The following is a 22451-nucleotide window of genomic DNA, read 5'->3' on the forward strand; positions in this document are numbered from 1 at the left end:
ATATATATATATATATATATATATATATATATATATATATATATATAGCTGTAACTTACGTTATTGAGGTACTGAACCTAAAAGCCTCGTGCTTTTCGCCTATCGAACAACCCTCGCAGATAGCACCAGTTCTACGAGACACTTCCTTTACAGACCGGTCCTAGCAACAGTAGCCTGCATAGCAGGTGAACGCGAGGTAGCGCCCGAGGACTGATAGACTTGCAAAAAAGCTCCCTGAGGTCATAAGCGCGTTCCATTAGACCAACATTTGCTCTGAATATCCAAAAGTTTCTTTTGACGAGTGGAACGGCACTTTCCCTTGACTGAATCGCTTTTACATTAATTGGTGGATTCTCGTCAACTCTTTTTTTTTTTTTTGATTTTCAGAAGATAACGATGATATGATTATTACGCATTTCCTATTTCTAAAGCTCGAAAAGAATTAAATTTATTCGTATCGCAGCCCAGTCTTTCGATTCCAGCTATCCAAGATCCTCTTCGTTCAACAAGAGAAACGTGACAACTTCTTCCCAAAACAAGAAGAATAAAACTTGTTGCGGACATAGAAATATGTCTAGGAAATAATTCCTAGTCGTGTATAACGAAGAAAAATCGCCGTCTTCGAATTCTAGGTCTGTAAGAGAAAAGAGAGAAAAGAAGCTGTCTGAAACCTCTAAAATAAGCAGACAATTTTTCTATCGTCCAAATTTTCAGAATTAGGGCAAACTCGAGAGGTTGACTTAAACTTTCGAAACGATTTTTCCGAACATTTACGTTTCATTCGTTTTTGTATTGAAATTTTGGAAAAATTCAGTCTAAAGGAACGCGCTCTAAAAGAGAGAAAAAACTGAGCATACGTTTTCCTTTATAAGAAACATTTGAAGGTAGAGGTTATACATGTATGCAGTAATTATCTTAAAGTAGATTGTAAATCACATGATGCCTATAGTAGATGTAGTTAGGTAAGGACAATCATAATTGCCATAGCTGCGTGATAGGCGGTAAAAAAACCACAACAACAACTACAATACACTTGAGAATAACTGGAGAATACTTCACAGCTTATAATTTACTCTCCTTCCACGCAAGGAATAAACTAACCTTATCTCATAAGCAGTTAACTTAAATATAAAAAAAGTACCTCTCCTCACTTCTATCTTCTCAGTACCTCTTCTCACGCTAACTTTGAAGTAACTTTTAGCTATAAGGAAACGTGCTTAATTTGACATGGAAGTTCCTGACGAAAGCTTGGGAAGAGGCTCATTCGAATTCCGAATGAAATTCATGAACAGTTCCTTTTTACCGAGAGAAAAACTGTTCCAAATGAAGGGATTTTCGTAAAGATACCAGTGGTTGCACTGCAATCCATTACTTAGACAAAAACATTTAACATGTCGCGGCTTCGCAAAAAAAAAGGCGAAAAAAGAAAACAAAATCAAAGGGGCTACATTAAGTAACAAAGCCAAGCCCTAAATTTCTAATCTGCATGAACCTAATTTATATCGCAGGTATACTAACTGAATACTAATTATCTCCAATAAGTAACTTTGGTATTTCTAGTCTGACTTTCACCAGCCCCTTTAACAAGCACACAAGACCTGGTCTACTTATTTGAACGTTATTAGATAATCTGGATAGCATTGATTATCATAGAACACAACGAAAATGCTTGGATTCGCGGGGTTATCCACGACAGTGTCGTAAGCATCTGTGGCGTCACTTCCCTTGGGAGGTGGGGTTATCATTCCCTGGCGTCCAGTCGTGTACTCACCAACAAGGACACGTGCAAGATACATGTGACGGTTTCCGGCTCCACCTGGTGGTGAATACTTGGTCTGTGTAGAATAAGAAGCATCTCGAGCAAAATAAACGCCATTTCCAAACATAGTGGCTAAAAGCAGTAAAAGCAGAACTAGTCAGTGGATTAAAAATTTAAACTTAGGGTTAGGGTTATTGGGCTTCACGAGCATGTTACGTAAGAATGGTATGACACTAAAAATATGAAAAGAAAAACTAAATAGTTCTTCACGCATGACAACAAACTGTAAAGTTGAAAAATCATAGTAAACCAACAGTCACTCCTTAGGCCGCAGCCGAATTTACTTGTAGCGACGGGAAACTAGAGTATTTATGGGGTGATAAGAAGAGGGCGTTTCTAACGGGGTGACACCTGAAGTGCGTTTCATGACATGCTTTTGCTTTCTATTACAAAGTGGAGTGGTGAATCACCACACTATTTACTTAAACTTTCAAATACGTTTGCCTTATACATGCATGGTCACATCTAAGTATGACAGCGAAAATTTAAAAGGATCCTTATAGTTCATCCTTGATATACACATCAGACAAATTCTCTGTGTATCACACCTACATATACACTACGATTAAAAATACTTAGCAATTAACGACATCTTCTTTGGGCTCACGTTTCAAGGAAGTGTTCTGACGAGTGGATTTTGTTTTGCTGGACTAGAAATAATAATTTGTATTTGCTAGGTAAAGAATTTCGCTTAGATTAGTTATTAAATTGTAATCAACTTGACTTACGGTGTAGACTCGTCCATCTAACGTTGAGAAACAAAAATGGCTAATTTTACAAGTTCGCGTAAATTTGGAGAATTCCAGTTGGAACTTACCATTCTTCCCACAATAGCTTCTGTTGAAACCAGTCTTGTTGATGCTAGCACAGCTTCCTTCAGCTGTACCATGGAAAAGTGTTCGTTCATTGCTTCCTTTCTTCTCTTCCATTTGGTCCTTTTTTACCATATATACACGGTACAGGGCAGGGTTTTGTATTCTCTGAATCTTAGTGATGGTGATAGGGGAGGTCTTGTGAACTTCATCAGCTACCTTTTTGTACTCGTTTGCGTGGATGACAGGATCCAATGGCACTAGATGAACCTCCTCCTCTTTGCCGAAGCTATCTTTTGGATGCACGTCCCATTCGTTTGGTAAAGGAATACCTGTTTAAAGTAATTATTTGGGAAATCATTGTCTACATATAGAGGCTTACAAGCTATACCAACTTAAAGTCACGCGCCTCGAAAACTGTAAGACCTTCGTTACTTTCGGAATTTTACGATAGCTATGTCACGATAAGCTGTCTTTGAGGCACTGCAAAACAGAAAAGCAGTCTGTTCATAATGGGCACACAGTAACGGTACGATAAAAACCAAAAAAACAACAACAACAAAAAAGAAAAAAGAAACGAAAAAATGATATGACATGAGCAAAATGTCCTTATACAATATAACACACATGTAATATATAATGTAGTAAAAATAAATTGAATAAAAAGTATTTTAAAAGAATAGTTTCACATGCTAGTGAATACGATATGTTTCTTTTCAAAACATTGGAATTAGTACTTATTGAGTACTTAACCACATGAGCCGTTTTAAGGTCAATATTTCTCTTTCTCTTTTTATGTATAGTACAGGCTCCCCAATTTCTATTAAAATAGTTACTTCTTATACCATGAAGTATAAGTACGATAAAATATCAGCTAGTTTTTGAAATAAACGTTACCTTTTCCAAACTCTTTTCGGACGACAACTCTTTCCTCGCCATCTTCGAAACAGGTTTCTTTCATGTCCTTGAAGACTACCTCACATCTGACATCTTCAATTACGACCATCACGGAATCGTGGCCATCGTTAAACGCGTTTTCTATCTGTAAATTAATGCTGGTGTCATAAGGTTCCCAACTGCCATCATCGTCACGAAAGAACCACTGGATGTTCTTGGCGAGAAGTTCTTCAACCCCTCGTGTGTAATCTTCCTCTAGTTGCTGGTTGAGGATCTCGTGAATCGTGGTGGCCACATCTAATACGCCTTCTACATCACCTCGTATGCTAATGCGGCCTATTGCCTCTTCAATGGTCACTGAGACATCGTGCTCTGCTTGCAAATCCCTTATTTTCCGCTTCTGCTGCTTGGAGAGCTTGCTAATCGCATCATGCTCTATCACTTTCTGTTTGCAGTGATCAGCTACATCCTTCTCGATGTCTTTGATGACTTTATCGATATCTTGCTTAGTCCCTGCAAAGATCTCCAAGTAGCTGTCGCCTTTTGCGCTCAACATTTTCCTTGATGCTATGGCATGCGATGTTGCCAAGCCAATTTTTCCTAATCCAAACCAGCCAGCAATCTTGGATATGACGCCTGGTTCGCCCTCTTCCGACGAACGAATGCATGCCTCCATTGCACTTCGGAACACCTTTAACATGTGCGGCTCATAGATTACAATTCGAATAGAGCTAATTGATTTTGGCTGCTCTTGAGCAAACTTGGAAAATGCCAGCAACATCCCTTCAGCAGCTTCTTTCACGTCTTTTCCGATGTTACCAGTTCCAACAGCTGGGAAAGATACCGAAGTCAGTCCACTGGAGTCAGCTTTCCGTAGACAAGTAACGATGCAATCTTTGATAGACCGCATGGACGACATTGTGTCCGGAACCATGTGGTAAATGTTTCTTACATTTAATTTTCCTGCTCCAGTAACTGCAACAGAACCTGATGATTGGAAACCTAGGGATAAGCATTCTTGCTGAATTGTTGGTCCTCCAGCATTTAGAATTGCCGTTCCAACGCCGCCGCCTACTGCTAACTTGTCGTTGGACAAAATCGCAATTGCATCGGTAACCTCTTTGGTAATGTCACCAGTTTCAACTTGAACAGTGATGGCGCCCATTGTGATTTCAGGCTTTATGTGATCTAATTCTTCATCCACTATCTCAAAAGCGTCTAAGTCGTCTGGATCAGAACTTTTGATGGTCACCCCAGGCGATCTGCCACGCTTCTTTTTTTCACTTCCAGCTGCTGCTGAAGGCGGTAGCCCGGGTTGACTTCCCTTCCTTGTTTGAAGTTCAGCCTGAAACGCTTTTAGGGAGGGAGTGTCCTTGTCATAAACAACTAAATGAATCTCCCTTAATGAGCTGCCCGGATTATTCTTACTGAATGCCAAAACTTCTTCAAAGGAAGCAGCAGCCACGCGATCACGAGGATAACCAAGATTTCCCGTTCCAAGAGCAGGAATAGCGATGCTGACAAGTTTTCGCTTCTGAGCTTCATTGAGGCATTTCTTTATGATACCACGCAATTCCTGCAAGGGATTTACGATTTTGCGATTCATTACTTTTAACCATGTTAGATTGGGGCGGCTTAGCTCAGTGGGTTGTATGCTCACCTTACATGCAAGAGATGGCGGGTAAAACTCTCAACTGGATCATTAACTAGGGATAGCGTAAGAAATATAAGCGGTAACCGCTAAATCATGCTGACCGATTTCACTCTTAAAAAAAACCCGCACACACACAATTCATGAAACAACTTTGATTGGTGCGCCAAATAAGCAGCGTTGTATCATTAAGTCAGTGACAGCGTTGACGCTGGGCTTCTGTGAAGGGAGTCAAGTTGTATGCGAACCGCACAACCGGTCAGGACGGTGAAGACTTGCCGTTGTTTTTGCTGCAATAATTCAACAAAATAGATGAAGTTCGCGACCCCTCTTAAATTCTGAGCAGATACTTTGGTATCTTTGGTAATGAGCGCTCAATGAACATAAAGTACCATTCAGTTCACGCAGATGGTACAACCTTGAGTAACATGGAACTATAAGTGTCGCTTATACGGTTTCTGGTTAGCTTAAATCAGCCTGTTAAAACAATTTTAGCCCACTTAATTCCGTATAGCACCCTGAAATTGTTAAAAGTCAAGTCTCTCTAGCTGACGTGGATGCTTACAATCTGTCTAAAAACAAGTTCATGTAGTGCGTAGTTTGACTTTGTTTACATAACGGTTTCCAATAGCTACAATCATGGTAAAACGTCTTGGGACAAATTTACACTTTTGGTGCTTTTGCACACACGCCAGACGCGAATACAACTGAACCTGCCTAGCTTCTCCTCCACATACAATGCTGAAAACTAGTACCTGCAATTTCTCCTGAGTTTGAACATTGCATTGCGTGGGGAGGGGGCAAAAGCAACGCGTTTTGTAAATTTTAAAATTCAGTTGTAAAATACAGATAATTCGCTGCATTATACATCATTTTCCCGAGGACTTTTGTCCATCATCGTAACTTACACGATTAAACGTTTTTGTTTCTAACCACATTGATTTTCCCTTGGAACTTAAACCGAAAACTGCGTATCTGTGACCCTTAATGTCCAATATATTTTGTACCTGTTCGCCGCTTTGTTGGTTCCATGTAGCACACGACGTGTGGAAGACATGCTTACAATTCAGCTTTCCTCCACTTGTTACCACTATGTCTCCAGTGTTTACCTTACCAATCGCCTTACATTCTTGCTGTAGAGCAGGACCGGCAGCATTACTCAGGGCTTTGGCACTTGCGTTTCTGCTAAGATCGAGGTCTGATGACGCCGAGTTGACGATAGCGTCAACCTGAGGAACAACAACACAAAGAGCCCTTTGTTAACATCTGTCATAATATAACCACTGTGTCAGATCCTAATTTCGCTATATTAGAATAACAGACAATTTTCGACTCTACGAAATGGCGAGAAATCGCTTTTTACCTTATTTGTTTATCGATACCACAAAAAAGGAGGTAAAATTGAAAGAAAAAATGCGGCATCTTGAGACTTATGATCTTTACTGATCTTGAGTGAGAGGTACAAATTATTGAAATTGGCATGATAATATATAAAGGCCAAGTTTTTTAAAATTACAGTTTACACGACAGGCGTTTCAATCATGTTTGTCACTGCAGAATGCCTTCTATTCCTATTGACGTTGAAATGGCTGAAATTTAAAGCAACATCTATTCACGTAATTATAGAAATGTTCCGACTTGCCTTTTCTTGAGACATATTACCAGTAACAAGAATCAGTTTTAAGTCTTCCGATGTCTTGATGACATTTGGAATATCTGCAGTTGATGCAGTCGACGGTGTACTGGGCATTGACTTCTTTCTTCCCTTGCCTTTGCTCGCTTTGACCTTTACCTTTGAATCTGAAGAGCTCTCATAGTTGGGATCATGGAAAAATCTGGAATCCATCTCCTTCACAAAGGCCTTTACAACATTATCGTCGGTGCTGGTGAACTGAATCTCAGACAAACGACAACCTGGATTTTCTTGAGAAAACACTACAGCTGAATCGACCATAATTTTTGCGCACAACTGATATGGAAAATCATAGACGCCTGTGCTAATGGCTGGTAATGCGATTGATTTATAGCTTTTGGCAGAATCTAGGGCATTTTTTACTGTATAACTTAGAAGGCTCTCTTGTCTTGGAGACCTGCCCATCCTCTTTTCCCAAGCTGCTTCCTTTGTCCATTTCGGTCCTACAGCATGAATGACTTTCTTGAACGGCAATTTTCCAGCAGAAGTTGCAACTACATGCCCATCTAGAAGCGGCCCTCGGTCGACGATGTATTGATCACATTCGTCCTTGAAGACTTCTCCGGCCGCTTCAGCTATAGCTTTGGAGACACCACCCACATGATGGAGGTTGGAGTTGGCTGCATTGACAATCACGTCCACATTTCGATCGCAGATGTTGTCTTTAAAAACCAGAATGTTTTTTCCTTCTGGGGTAAGGAAACTACAGAGCTTCTCTTTTTTCCCTTGATTTTCTTCCTTTTTTTCTCCTGGTTTCTTTGACGATTCATACTTTTCTGAAATATAGTGTTCGATGACACATTTATTCTCATTCTCCATAAGACTTAACAATTTCTTGCCCTTGCTCTGACCCAGTACTTTGCGCATTCCTGGCTTGTTAAGGAATAACTTTTCGCTCAGAACCTTGGATGCCAGATCTTGAACCAATTTTGTCCCTTTTTGAACTCCGTCAGTCGTTCCAGAGATGCTCAAACCTTCGTCATCTTCGTCTAGCTTTATCCGTGTGGAATATTCTTTCAAATCTTCTTCTATTTGCCGAAATTCCTGTTCTCTGTACTTTGCAAGGAATCGCCTGCATCCTTTGGGAAGTCTCACCACGTTGCTGACAATGGTGTTTTCTTTCAAAAAGCACCTGACAGCAGCCAGGGCGGATGAAACCTCATCCTTTGTTCCCACTAACCTTATTTTCTTGCTGCGTCTGTCAAAAGAGAGGCTCAAAATACGCTTTTCGGTCAGATCATATCTTAACTGACGCCACTTTTCGCTTTTTTCGAGCTGAACTTGATCCTCATCTAAGTCAAAGCATTCTTCGACAACCAGTCGTTTAACCAACTCGGCAGCTTTTTCAGCAACTTCAGTTTTCATTCCCATAACTACTACACCGTCTTTCCTTTCTGAATCAAAGGCCAAGCCAGCTTGTAAATCGCTGGCTGTGAATTGGTCGTTAATGAATGCTCGACAGGCTGTACTCCTAAGCATTTCGACGGTATTCTGCGACATCTCAAGGCTTATTTCCTTTACTTTGGCAATCGTCTCCCATAGCGCTGCAGAAACCTTGTGAATGGTGATGGAAGGAGCACGAATTTGAACCTTTCCCGTTTCTAGGAGTATGCTGACTTGAGTTTCTTCGTATTCGGCTTCTAGTTCCTTTCCAAAGTCTAGATCTCTTAGGAACTGCAGTCTCACAGTATGGTCAATATCTATCGACTTTGTTTCCATAGAAGCCTTAAGTTTGGCTTTTCTCTCGATGCTTGTCTTTAATTCTTGCAAATCATTCATGAGTCCGTCAACATCTTGCTTCTTTCCTGTGAGGGAAATTACATGCTGCTGAGCTACGCAACGCACTTTCACTTTTTCTTCCATGGCACTAACATTTTTCATAAAGTTATCCACCACAGCTTTCCAAGCTTCAGGCAGGACATGCGAAGTGGCTGTCTGAAATTGTTGCCTGAAAGAAGCGATGACTTCGCATGCCTCATCAAATTTTTTCCTGTCTGCTGATACTTTATCCACAGGCCTGACGATTATGCTACTGGTGCCTTCTTCCCAGGTTATCGTTACACCATGATCGTCCTGGACCTGCGTGAACTCAGCTTTGTAGTGCTCACAAATAAAGAGCATTACTTGTGAGTCTAATGGGATACTTGTCATCAGCTCAACTTCCTGTGCTTCCGGCTGAGAGACTGGTTTCCCAAGGAAAGGGCTGTGGAGACTTACTTCCAAGTTTGCCCCGTTAAGGGAGTGGCTCTTCGACAAAACTTTCGTAGCAACTGCAAGGGAAAGTGAATTAACCAACTGGTCAGTTGATGCGATATGCTACTAATTAAAGGCTTGTTAAGAGATAAAATTTACCGTCTAATTTTGATTTCGTAATATTTCAGACAACAGTTAAGTATCTGGCATCCTTCTTTCAAGAAATGAACACGAGACCATCAATTTACCGAAAGGTGTTGGCGCCCACCAACAATGCCTAAAGCTTAATTTCTTTCGCTCCTCCTGGTTACCTCTAGAAAGCATGCAAGAAGACGGTGCTTTAGTAACTTGCAGGGATTCTTGTTTCCACTCAGTTCAAAGAAAGTTTCAGTATATCCTGATTCCGAAAAGTTAAGAAGGCAATATTCTCCGCGAACATTAGCCTTCCCATAGCCGTTATTTTGTCCTCGACTAGAAGGTCTGTTAACAGACTATATATAAGATCAGATTGAGCTTTGACAGACACGGACAATGATTCGATTCAGCTCCCCTACTAAATAAAGCGCCCTCTATCTGATGAGCACTCCCCATAAAGTGCGCGCCGTTTAATCAATAAGTGCCCCTTCCAAAACGTGTCCTAATAGGGGAGATAACATTCAAGGCATTGACGTGGAATGAATTATGAAGTCTCCATTTTCATCCGCATGTAACATTGAACATTATGACTATGAGAGCTCCCATAGTTACAGCTCTTAAGTTAAAGCAGCTGTCTTTTAAGTGTTGTATCACATTCAGATGCAAATGGTCAAAAAGAAACAAGCGTTATGTCACTATAAGTGCCTTATATCCAGTAAGCGCCCTCCTCTAAGCTACCAAAAGTAACAGGGTACTACGTCGAATCATTACAGTTCGTCAAGGCCCAGAAAGTTAAACATATATCTATATGTATACGTGGTTTAACTCAATAATCTTAGCTCTGCGAAGATAGGATATTTTAATACCTTCTGGGTCCACGAAGTGGACCAGTGCGCATCCTTCCTTTATATTAAGTTCTACTTTGATGACCTCACCGCCCCCGTTCTTGGGGTTTTCAAAATGGTAAAGAACTGCATCCTCAGTGGTGTTTTCCCTGTTCAGACATGTCACTTGCACACAATTGCAAACGGGAACTTGTTCGATTGAGAGCTGTCTACCCTCCAGTTGTCTCTTGGCAACCTTCTGTGTAATGGCTTGATAGTCTGCCGAAAGAATTGTAGTTTCCCAGCTCCCAGATTACTTAAACACTCGTAAATGATTAAAAAAAAAAAAAGATAATAGGGCAATAGCATGAATTTTGGAGGGCATATAGTTTATTTGTGGCCCGAGTAGCATCATTTGCGCCCTCGCTTCGCTTTAACTATATGCCCGACAAAAGTCATTTGATTATCATTATTATCAATACACTAGGCCAAATCGCACAAGTTCATTTCAATTAATAAGAAAAAAATGCTTAACAGAGATGTAGCATGAAGCTAAGATGTAGAAAGTTGTTGCTACAGTACGATCAGCTAAACAAGAGCCAAATAAAATTCCTTTCTGTATACAATAAAAGTCAAATGTAATCTAGTATTAAAAAGATTAGTAAAAAATGATTAGCAAAAATGATCAAATGAGTGCCTTGTAAGCTGCCGCCATCCCTCTGTGCCGCGGCGAGCAAAATGAAAACACAACGAAAACCAACTAAACTCAAGTAACTTCTCCGCATCTTTCCGAACGCCGTCCGTGTTCCACCCTTCCATGAGGTATCGATTCAATTTCTACCTGTCTCCAAACTGAATGGATCATTTGTGTTCTGGTTTCGCATCGTTTTCTTTCGTAAATAGCTTGGCCTTTGCTTCAATCATTTTGTTGGCAGACATGAATTCGCTGTCTTGCAAAATGCTTATGTTTCGGCTGAGTGGAGCACAGGTTAGATGGCAATGAATGGCCGCTCTAATTCCATTCAATGCACTTGGAGTAATGCTTGGTCTTTCTCTGTTCTCTCTTTAGCGAAGAACTTTCGCAGAATTTCACTGAACTCCGTTGGACTTAAGACTTACTGTTTTGAGATCTACTGTAATTTTTATTTCCTCACAACATTTCTCGAACTTTTTTAAATCCCCGCTCGTTTGCTTTCTTGGTTTTTCGCTTGAGCTTTTTGCTTAATTTCATCCAGTTGCTCGTTGTCCAGGTCCGAGTTTTGACTAGAAAAAAGATGAAAATTTAGGACTTCAAAATCTTCAAACGTCAAACGTTCACTACAGAACTACAAAGTGCAAACTCGCGCCAACTCTAGCATTGAAATGGTATCCTCAGGATCTCACAGATCGAGCGAAGTTGTATGACATCTCTGCAGCCAATCAGAATCAGGGTGGCAAATGCATTTTGAGCCCGCGCATTTTCCGTTTGGCCCGCAAAATGGTACGTTTTACGGAGGGCAGTTTGTCATTTGGCCGCGCGTATTGATAATAATGATGTCGTAAAGTGATCAATAACCGATGTTCAAAACAGTGGAACATGCGAAAGTGTTTGGGGGCGAGGCGAATGCGGCGTCGTTGCGACAGAAACAAGTCAGAACATGGAATGAAAGTGGTATCTGTATTAAATCTGGAAATATCTATTTAGACATAGTGATTTGTCCTACAGTCAAGACAAAACTGCGGGGAATTGTCGTCCGGAACAATAATTGTATTAATTGCATTCAGCACTTTCAGCTTTATTGAACCGCTAGTAGTGGATCTGGAGCGTAAGATTGTATTCGCAAGTTTTGTTTCAATACTGCTGTCATGCATGTGAATGGCTTCAATAAGATGCGATTTTGAGCGTTATAGACACAATTTCCACATTATCCTGGTTCGAGGTCAAAGCCGTCACTGAATTCCAAAATGTGACGTAAGGCAAATAAGTTTGATTGGAAGAAATGACAACACTTTTTTTTAGCCAAGTCTTATGAGTTGAGATACTATCGCAAGACGTTCGACCAAAAACTTTCGAGGATTCCTGTCGCCGAGTTAAAAAGGTTTGGTTTATGATTTTGGTGCGCGTCTATCGCGTTATAGACGCATTGAAATTTTGAGAGCCCTTGAGAAGGAGTATATTGTTCTTGGCTGCCTGTGATGAACGCTCAATGATCTATTGTAGTCTTACCGCAGTATTACGTAGTTCCGTTCTAATCAAAGGAACAATTCAGCCTTATAGTTTCTGTACGTGCACGTAGCTATTAGATTTGTCAGTTGTATCCTCGCTTTCACCACGAACGCAAGTCACCTAAGTTGAAGAAGTTAAAAGTGACCGCCTAGTGAAGCCAAAGCAGTCTACCTTTAGAGGCAAGCGTAGGACTGATATGTAAGTGTTGTCTTTACCTTTTAATAGTTAGTTTCCACGGAATTCTCAGTTAGTTTTCTTATCGATCGTATCTTATTAGTTATTGCAATTCCGTATATAGACTTGCTGTTTTCTACTGCCCTGCAGTCATAAGGTTTAGGTTAGTTTCTAGTTTCGTCGCAGTTTAGTGTAAGTTAAGTACATAAGTATCACGTGGACCTCAATGCTCGCAAGAAGAACTGTTTCTTTAGTAGCTTATGCTTTATTTTTAATCAAATTTCAGTTTACGGCTAAACAACGATTATCGCAATTGGTGTCAAGGAAATAAATCAATTTGTCCTACACATCAGCGTGCTTTATTTCGTCAGCCCGTAAAGTAGTCCTATCTTTAAAAGTCGTCTTCACCGGCTCACGACACCTCTAGTTCGCTCGAGAGTCGCCGGCCGCTACACTGCCCTTAGAGCAACCTTCACGCTATCGTGCCCTCCAATTCCCAGTTACATCCGTAACTCGAGAGACGCATACTTAGCATAAACCCATACCTAGATTGCATACAAACGAAGACGAAGGAGCCTAATAAAAAAATTAAAAAAAACCCTTTTTTATGGTTTTGTCACTGAGGTAAATTTAATCAAACTTACCGTATGTTTCATTAAAGGTCACTGCTGCACTTCCTTGCTCTCCAAATTCAATGGACAACACTTCTACTCCACTGACAACCTCCATGTAAGATTGAAGTCCATCCCGTGTGGTTTTGTCACTCAGACCTTTGACAACAAACCTTTTAGTGTCAATAGGAAGCTCCTTTACAGGTTTTCTAATGGTTATTTTCAGTTCTGCGTCATCAAGGGTGAGTACTCCTCTGTTGACAACTCCAACTGCACCTTCAGATTAAAGAGCAGACAAAACAAAGAAGCCACGATATTAGAGGTTCTTTCGATGAGATTTTGCTTATTGTACATGTTCTTTGTAGTTTGCACTTGTGCTCTGATTTTGCAAACTTAGCCCGAAAACGTGACGAAAACCTGACAGACTATAACTTTGTTAAAGCAGAATGATACCCTTTGTGTAGCGATGTGGTTACGCGAAAGCTAGCAGAATGTCAGATGCCCACATTTCATGGGGGATATCAACGGATTTACAGAGAAAATGTCGAATCTAGTATTGAACACATTTGTCATTTGGCCCGACGGTTTTGTTCTGGACAGGATGTATGATTTATAAACATGTGCTAGCATTGGATCGATCTATAGACAGTGGAATTGGGTGGGCTTCATCATAGTTTGAACATTCGCCGAGAAGTGGAACTATCCCTTCAATAGCAAGTTCACTTACTTTCAGCTTTTGCAAAAGTCACGACAGCAATTCCCTTCTCAGGCGTATAATCCACGTGCTCTACTTCGCCTCCCCCGGTGCGTCTAGTGTTCTCGAAGAACATCCAAATAGAGTCTTCGGTTGAGGTTGCAGCAAGTCCATGCACTTCTAAGACCCGTGATTCTTGTGCTTGGTCCTTGTCTGGTAGACCACATGTGTTGTTACTGGCTGTGACTTTCAGGGTAGCTCCATCAAGAACATGCTTGTCTTTTTGTAACACAGTAGTTACGACTGCAAGTATCAAAACAATCTTCGTCATCAAAAAATTTGTCGTGGCTAACTTCTACAGCCGATGATTATTCTGCTGTAAAACGTCACATATTTTGTGTTTCTTATACATACACTGTAGATCGATTAGTCATTGTTACACATGTATATCGATAAGTTCTCATGCACATTTTAACAAGGACATACATGTAGCATATTTACTTCTGATACCCCTAATTCATTGTAACAGTAGTACCCGTCCCAGGCATTTATCTACCCGAAAAAGGGTTTAAACAAAAGTAAAAAGTTTAAACGAAACCAAATCTAATTGAAAATTCATAGGCCAGTGGTAGAGAAAGCAAAGCCCCATTAATATTTTGTAGCACGTGTTTTTCGCTTTACTCTACACTGTTTTATAATTGTCAATAATAAATCAAAATAAATTCTCATCCAGTCAACTTACCACCAATATCCTTGAATGTCACGAAAGCCACACCAGCTTCAAGTTTCAAATCCACAGTTTCTACCTCCCCACCGCCGGAACGACGCTTGTTTTCAAAGTAATTCAGAATTGAGTCTTTAGTCGTGCTTGCAGGAAGGCCAGCCACTTCAATGGTATTACCGTTCCCGTCCCTTCTACCACGCATTTCAAAGCTGACATCAAGGGTAACGTCGTTCAAAGTATGCTTGTCACGCTCAACCACACGTTCTGCAACTAGAGAAATTATGAAAATCGATGAAGTGACTGACTGACTGACTGACTGACAAGTCAGTGAATGTCAATCAATCAACTGATCGATCGATTGATTGATTGATTGATCGATTGATTGATTGATTGATTGATTGGTTGGGTAATTGAATGATTGACTGACTGACTAACTGACTGACTGACTGACTGACTGACTGACTGATTGATTGATTGATTGATTGATTGATTGATTGATTGATTGATTGATTGATTGATTAGACTCCAATAAGGGCCCGTTCATTATTCACCGCCTGTGGTGGGTCGGAGGATTTTCCGCTAAAGAGATTAACATTTAGCTGATTCCCCTTCAAATGTTATTTTATTGAAGTGATCCCCCCGCAGTGTTTTTGCCAGAGCGCGCCATTGCGGGAATCCCGCGTTGCAATCAGAGATGGCCCCCAGAAAAAACAAAAAAACGACCAATTCGGCCCTTTCCTTTTACAGGCATAGTATTTTAAAAGCCATCCCAAGACTCGAAATTGTGATCGATACGGTCGCCAATGCAACTAACATTTCATCCTTGGCGACCAAAAATTCTGGTTTAGTCGCCATAATAAGGCATAATGGCGACTACATTTCCCTGTGTTGACGATCAATAAAAGTTATTTTGTCACACATTATGTCCTTCTAGAAAATCATATTGAAAGATCTTTGCTTCTAAAACATTCAACATAAGAAAAGAAGTAAATCCGTCCTTTTGCTTTGCTCTATTAGCTCTCTCATATCGGAAAACTTCCAAATGGCTGACCGAGTTTGAAATCGCCCTATAATACATTGCAAACCCTTGATCATTGATTACATCATGTAGGCCTAAGGATTGTTCTCTTGTAATGCACGGATCCTTCATACTAGTATCTGATGCAAAAGAAACTTTACTGAGTAGAAACCCTTCAAAAAGCACTTACTATTAAATTTTATCATAGATCCTAATAAATTGCTTTATTTCTCTTGGTGCCCTGATGCCTTTTTTCCTTCTGTAGCTTTCAATTTAGTGGCCCTTTTCCTAAAAAATTGGCCCCTAAAAAAGATCTTCATGGGCCACTTTGGCCCTCAAGTAAAATTTCTGGCTGAAACACTGGGCCCCCCTCATAACTATAAATAAATTTCGTGATCCTCCCACACATCTTCGCAAACACATTCACCTTTCCACGTGTATATTTAGTGCTTTTCACATTCATATGCAAGCAATATTTCTAACTATACTTATAATTTGATAAAGCCGCCATGGTGCAGACTCTTAATCCATATCTTGGGCTAGTCTGGATCCCCATATCTGATGTCAGTTGACAAACGGACAGCGCTCCCCTGCAAGGGGGTTCGAGAGCATCCTTCCCCGGAGGATATTTAAAATAGAGGTCCTTAAAAATGGGTTTTCCGGTATTGTGAGGCCAGGCCAGCTGTTAAAAAGTCTCACGTTTTTCCTTTTTTTGTTTTTTGTTTTTTGTTTTTGCATTTAGCGGTGATTCAGCCATCTGATTCTCCCTTCTGAGCTCGCAGTTATGACCTACCCCTCTTCTGTTATCCGAAAAATCAAATGATCCCCCCAAAGTCCTCCTACCTCCGTCTCCAGGCGATAAATAATGACCGGTCCCTAAACTAGCAAAAACATTCTTTTCAACTCAAAGATTGACTTCAGCTTGCTTCACCGGACATTAACTTTGAAAGATGCACTTATATCGTAATAGGGCACTTACTCTAACATACATGCAAATGGAGAGCCAATGGTAGCAAAAACAAAGCCCCATTTTGTACCATGTGTGTTTCGCTTCACTCTCCACTATTTTATTATTGTCAATAATAAATCGAAATGAATTCTCATCCAATCAACTTACCACCAATATCCTTGAATGTCACGAAAGCCACACCAGCTTCAAGTTTCAAATCCACAGTTTCTACCTCCCCACCTCCGGAACGACGCTCGTTTTCAAAGTAATTCAGAATTGCGTCTTTAGTCGTGCTTGCAGGAAGGCCAGCCACTTCAATGGTTTTACTGTTCTTGTACCTTCTACCACGCATTTCAAAGCTGACATCAAGGGTAACGTCGTTCAAAGTATGCTTGTCACGCTCAACCACACGTTTTGCAACTAAAGAAATTATGAAAATCGATGAAGTGACTGACTGATTGACTGCCTGACAAGTCAATGAATATCAATCAATCAACTGATCGATTGATTGATTGATTGATTGGTTGGTTGGGTAATTGAATGATTGATTGAACCCCAACAAGGGCCCGTTCATTATTCACCGCCTGTGTTGGGTCGGAGGATTTTCGGCTAAGGACATTAACATTTAGTTGATCCCCCCTTTAAATGTTATTTTATTGAAGTGATCCCCCCTCATAACTATTGATAAATTTCGTGATCCTTCCCCACGTCTTCGCAAACATATTCACCTTTCCACGTGTATGTTTTGTGCTTTTCACATTCATATGCAAGCAACATTTCTAACTATACTTATAATTTGATAAAGCCGCCATGGTCCAGTCTCTTAATCCGTATCTTGAGCTTGTCTGGATCCCCATATCTGATGTCAGTTGACAAACGGGCAGCGCTCCCCTACGAGGGGGTTCGAGAGCATCCTTCCCCGGAGGATATTTAAAATTGAGGTCCTTAAAAATGGGTTTTCTGGTATTCTGAGGCCAGGCCAGCTGTTAAAATGTTTAATTTTTTCCTTTTTTTTAACACTTAGCAGTAATTCAGCCATCTGATTCTCCCTTCTGAGCTCTCAGTTATGACTTACCCCCCCTTCTGTTATCCGAAAAATCAAATGATCCCCCCAAAAAATCTTCCGACCCCCGTCTCCAGGCGATAAATAATAACCACTCTCTAAACTAGCAAAAATATTCTTTTCAACTCGAAGATTGACTTCAGCTTGCTTCAGAGGACATTAACTTTGAAAGATGGGAGCAAATGGCAAGGACATGCACTTATATCGTAATAGGGCGCTTACTCTAACATCCATGCAAATGGGGAGCCTCCAACCGACGTGCACAAGGAGCGCGCTTAATGGAATTATCATGGTCAGTAATATCAAGAAGTTAATATGACTTATTTCCCTGTGGGGTCTTTGCAAATGACCAAATTTGCAACAAGGTTAAGCTCTAAATTTAGATGTCTATATCACTGGCTAAACAAAGATTGACACAAGCACACCGTTTTCCTTAATATGAAGATTGAAACTATTCTTTTCATTCAACATTAGCCTGCGTAGCAGGCGTCCATTTCCAAATGCACGCGAAGGGAACGAAACTGCAGGCGAGTGCTGAAAAATTAGGAGCAGGGGGAGGGGGTGTCCTTCTCTTCCTTTTTTCGCACCCCGCCCCACTTCTCCACATCTCTTGCTTACCCCAGGCGCGCTTGTTTACTTACTCGCTTGCTCAATCTCCCCGCCTGGAAAATGGAAAAGAAACGTCTGCTACACAGGCTAATACAACATATACTGTACCTTCAGCTGATTCAAACTTGATGCGTGCACAATCACCTTTGATGTTGACTTCTTCCACGTGACCGCCACCTGATCGCCTTGTGTTTTCAAAATAGTTCTGTAAAGCATCTTCCGTTGTATTTTGAGATAGCCCACGGATGATAACCCAGGTCTTCAAATGCACATGGCAAAAAACGAGCAATGAAATTTAATAGTAAAACTAGACAGGTCAGTTTTCACTGAACTGAAAACAGTTGTCACTTTCAAGAAAAATTTGCCACCCATTGACCAAGATTCTTTGTTTCTGAACTTAACTTAACTGTTGTCTTGTAAAAACCGAAAAAGACAACCAAATAGGTGTAATAAGAAAGAAACTGAAAACGTATAAAGGTCAGCTGAAGGCGGTTGAGGACAATACCGATTTTCTGCATGGCACAAATGTTACGTCAGTATAATTCACGGCCGTAGAATACAGTCATAATAAACACATTCCTAGGAAGAAAATTTAACCATGGACATTGCCTCAGTCATAGTTTTCTGGCTATGGCCTTGTAATTAACTTCGTAAAATAGCATGAATCTCGGATCCCTGATAATCTTAAAGGCAATGATGCTCACGCAGGGGTTTGGCCATTTACCATAATGGTATAGAATCAGACACATACATCTTAGCCACACTAGGTGGCAGAGATGAATACCTCAATAGGCCTTAAATTGATCATAAAATGACCAAGTCTCACCTGATCTTCTGATGTCTCCTGGGACTGGGTCTCCCTAGTACTGGGTTGATGAAATGACACATCGACTCGCGTTCCATTGATAGTATGCGTTCTGCTAGCGACATTTTTGGCAACTGTCGGACCAACAGACATACAAATTAAGAGCAAATGAAGTAATAGGTAGACGGAAACACGAAAGGATGCACTAATGAGTCAGCGAGGAGCAAGATTTCCACTAGAGCAAAAAGGAAACGTTTATTTTTTGGAAGCTCGCGGTATTTAGGTGTTGGGTTATCATTATTTTTGTTTTAATTTTCTTTTCACCTAAATACCCTGGGCTTCCAAAAAAAGTCGCTCCTTTTTTTAGTTGACGCATAAGTACCCTCAAAACATTTCAGACATTCTTATGTTGAGAATTTGAGTTTCTGAGACCACTGAAAACCTTATTTATTTTTTGTTTTGTTTTGTTTTGTTTTGTTTTTTTTTCAATGAATCCATCAACAAGACACAGGTCATATTTATCTCAATATCCCTATTGATTGACAGAAATCCTGTTAAGTCAGTACAAATACATGTAAACATTCTCTTGCCTTGTCTTCTTGTCTTAAGGCCCAGACAATATTAAATGCTATGTCATGTGTTAAAAGTAGTCATGTGACTACAGTTCAGTTCAGTTGGGGTAATTAGGCCATACAGCTGTTCCATTAGTGACATTGCCATAAGTGCTTCCATGTAAGATACAATATTTTCATCCATGAAATGTAGAAAGATGTGGAATTTGAACACAAAGGAAGAATTTTAGGCACACTTCAAAGAACAATTAAACAAAAAAAGAAAAAAAAACACAAAGTTGAGGAGTTGAGAAAAAATTTGATGTAACAGGTAAAAATAATATTTCTGTTTGTTCCATTGGCATACAAAATTGATTTTGTCAATACTGGCCAAGTCAGTTAAAACGTAATGTTTTTAAATTAATCATAATAAGCTATTAATAAAGATAAAACATACCAATTTATCTTAATTTTAGGGGATAATATGAATATTAATTCATGAGTACCAAAGGCATCCATGGTCAAGGTGTAGATCAATACCCTCAATCTATACCCCTGATCAACAACTGGATTGACACTCGATTGACATCCTGATTGATACTAAGTCTACACCCCATTCGATACTCAGTTGACACTTGATTGACACTTGATCAACAGTTGGTTGATAGTCGGTCGATTCTCTACTGACTGTTGAGGGAGATGTTAATTGAGAATTGATCATGTGTCAACTGAGGTGTCAATCAATTTCGAGTGCCAATAAAGGTTCGATCAAAGGTATCGATCATAACTCGACCGTGGATGCTTTTAGTGATAATCCCACAAATCCATCTAATATCTGTATTATAATATTGTAGTACTGTAATAATTGATTCTTGTTTGCACCATGTAAAGCTATATTTCATAGTTTACTAATTACAGTACTTGTTTTGAAATCAATGGATGCGCTAAATGTTTTGCTAAAATAGGGTACATCGTTGAATGAAGCACGATGAATGAATTTGATACTCCTTTAAAGTGTTACTATGATCAAATTTTTACCCCTTGATTTTTAGGTATCACGTAGAATTTCATGAAAGAATAAAAATACTCTTTCCCATTTGCAAATATCTGCATTAGTTCTGGAGATATTTAAAATTGAAAAATGTGTGAAATATGCAAATGACATGACTGATGATGTCATACACTCAACCCAATATTATATCAAGTCTATGAATTGAGCTATCTCAGTCAGTTTGCAGCATAGACCATTGAAACTTGGTGGGCTAATAGTTCTACAGGCAACACACCAACTACTATGGAAAATTCTGTTCCCATGGGAACTGACTCTTTTCCAGTCCCCACACACCTGATTTCAAAATGTTAGTAATTTTCAGCTCGAAAAACATTAAATGAGGCCACAAACTAGAGCTACCATATTTATATCCTTGCTGAATCATGTATATGAGGCACCATCAGCAAATATCAAAATGGAACACCAAAGGTGGCCAGAAGAGCCTTTAATATTGGGGAGGTCTGGAACCCAGTACATTGCCATAGTAACAAAACTGTTCAACTCGTATTGCGTAGCACATTTAGTAGAATGTTACTGCAAAGAATCAAGCACTTCTGATACAAATTGGCTGAGATATCTTTCTTCACAATATTTAGTCAATATTTGGTTGAGTGCATGATGTCATCGCTTGGCTGATTTGCATATTTTAAAAACTTGAATATTTCTGGAACGAAAAGAGATATTTGAAAATAGTAAACAGCGTTTTTCTTCTCGTGCAGACAACTTGTTTATGTTTTAGGATGGCTTAGATAGGAACGATGCGATTTTCGTCATAGTGCCGCTTCAACGCGCGGGGACATAGTTTGTAAATCCATTCCTGGCTTATAGATCGATCGATCGATCGATCGATCGATCGATCGATAGATAGATAGATAGATAGATAGATAGATAGATAGATAGATAGATAGATAGATAGATAGATAGATAGATAGATAAACTTTATTTAAACACGATAATAATTAAAGCTAAAAGCTTGTGGGGTCGTGTATTTAAATTTAACTTTGCTAAAAATTTAAAATTACGATTAAAATGTTTAGATTACAATTCCTAGATTTACAATAAATTAATTATTTAATTAATTGCTAACTAGAACTATTACTAAGTTAATCTACTATATGATTACAATAAACTAACTAAAACTAATTGTATATAAAGTCACTATGTCTGACTATGTCGACTTATCGTTTGTCACGCAACATCTGCAATGCGTGGCACATTAACATTACATCGAATGCAAATACTCGTCATCAGACATAAAGAATAGACGCTTTGTTAATGGCATGAACGCTTAGAGCAATCTCTTTGAAACTTAGGTTTTACTTATTTTTGATTTCTCAAAAGCAACACTAGCTCCGTGTATTAGAAAAATAAAACAATGAGTCTGTAAGATAATAGTTTGCCTTCGACGGCATGAAGAACACAAATATTGAAAGTGAAACGGGAGGCTCTTCCCCGATCGTGAATCGAAAGGATATTGAAAGTGATGGAAAAGTCTGATATTGGATCACTAAAAAGGAAAGGAAAAGCAAAATTTTGTGCTTCAAAGACAGCGAAATAACAGAAAAACTAAGATCAGATACAAACCACACGTACCATGCTCGTCTTCAAATGTAATGACCGCTTCGTCTCCGTTGACGTCTATCGAGCTGATATCACCACCGCCGGACTGTTTGTGTGATTGGAAATAAATTGTTAATTCTTCCTTTGATATCGTCCTTCCGATACCTCGAACATACAAGATCCGATCTCCATCCATATCCTACAGTGGTTTTGCAAAACGAAGTGGAGAATATAACCGAATAAAACGTGTTCCGCACCATTGAAAACTGAAAGCAAATATGTCTGGATGACCGCTTCCGAGAAACAAACGGGAAAGTCCGGACAATGTGATGTGACACTCCGGCTTTCAATTTGACGAGAGCACCAGGGAGGTAGACGGGAAAAGATTGACAAAATAAAATTAAATTAAAAA

The 22451-nt window shown here is 39.7% G+C and overlaps 1 protein-coding gene across 1 annotated transcript; it reads right to left on the reverse strand.

The window, feature by feature from the left end:
* Positions 1 to 36: 36 nt before the first annotated feature.
* On the reverse strand, positions 37 to 22235 carry LOC145498291 (protein mono-ADP-ribosyltransferase PARP14-like). The gene is made up of 13 exons (XM_081478193.1): positions 22073 to 22235; positions 18899 to 19011; positions 18181 to 18331; positions 16569 to 16820; positions 14452 to 14703; positions 13743 to 14012; positions 13049 to 13291; positions 10067 to 10303; positions 6822 to 9142; positions 6187 to 6408; positions 3529 to 5104; positions 2637 to 2963; positions 37 to 1891 (listed from the first exon to the last, which is right to left on the reverse strand). The coding sequence occupies exons 1-13, from the start codon at positions 22233 to 22235 to the stop codon at positions 1608 to 1610; spliced, it is 6411 nt and encodes a 2136-aa protein (XP_081334319.1). The 3' UTR covers positions 37 to 1607.
* Positions 22236 to 22451: the final 216 nt, after the last annotated feature.

The sequence above is a fragment of the Orbicella franksi genome, chromosome 9 (genome assembly GCF_964199315.1).
Source record: "Orbicella franksi chromosome 9, jaOrbFran1.1, whole genome shotgun sequence".
NCBI lineage: Eukaryota > Metazoa > Cnidaria > Anthozoa > Scleractinia > Merulinidae > Orbicella > Orbicella franksi.

Coding starts and splice junctions, on each gene's coding strand:
- LOC145498291 (XM_081478193.1), bottom strand. CDS start 22,235: ATGGATGGAGATCGGATCTTGTATGTTCGAGGTATCGGAAGGACGATA. Junction 14,704..16,568: donor GACATTCAAGGATATTGGTG/GTAAGTTGATTG, acceptor TAATTTCTCTAG/TTGCAGAACGTGTGGTTGAG. Junction 14,013..14,451: donor GACATTCAAGGATATTGGTG/GTAAGTTGACTG, acceptor TGATACTTGCAG/TCGTAACTACTGTGTTACAA.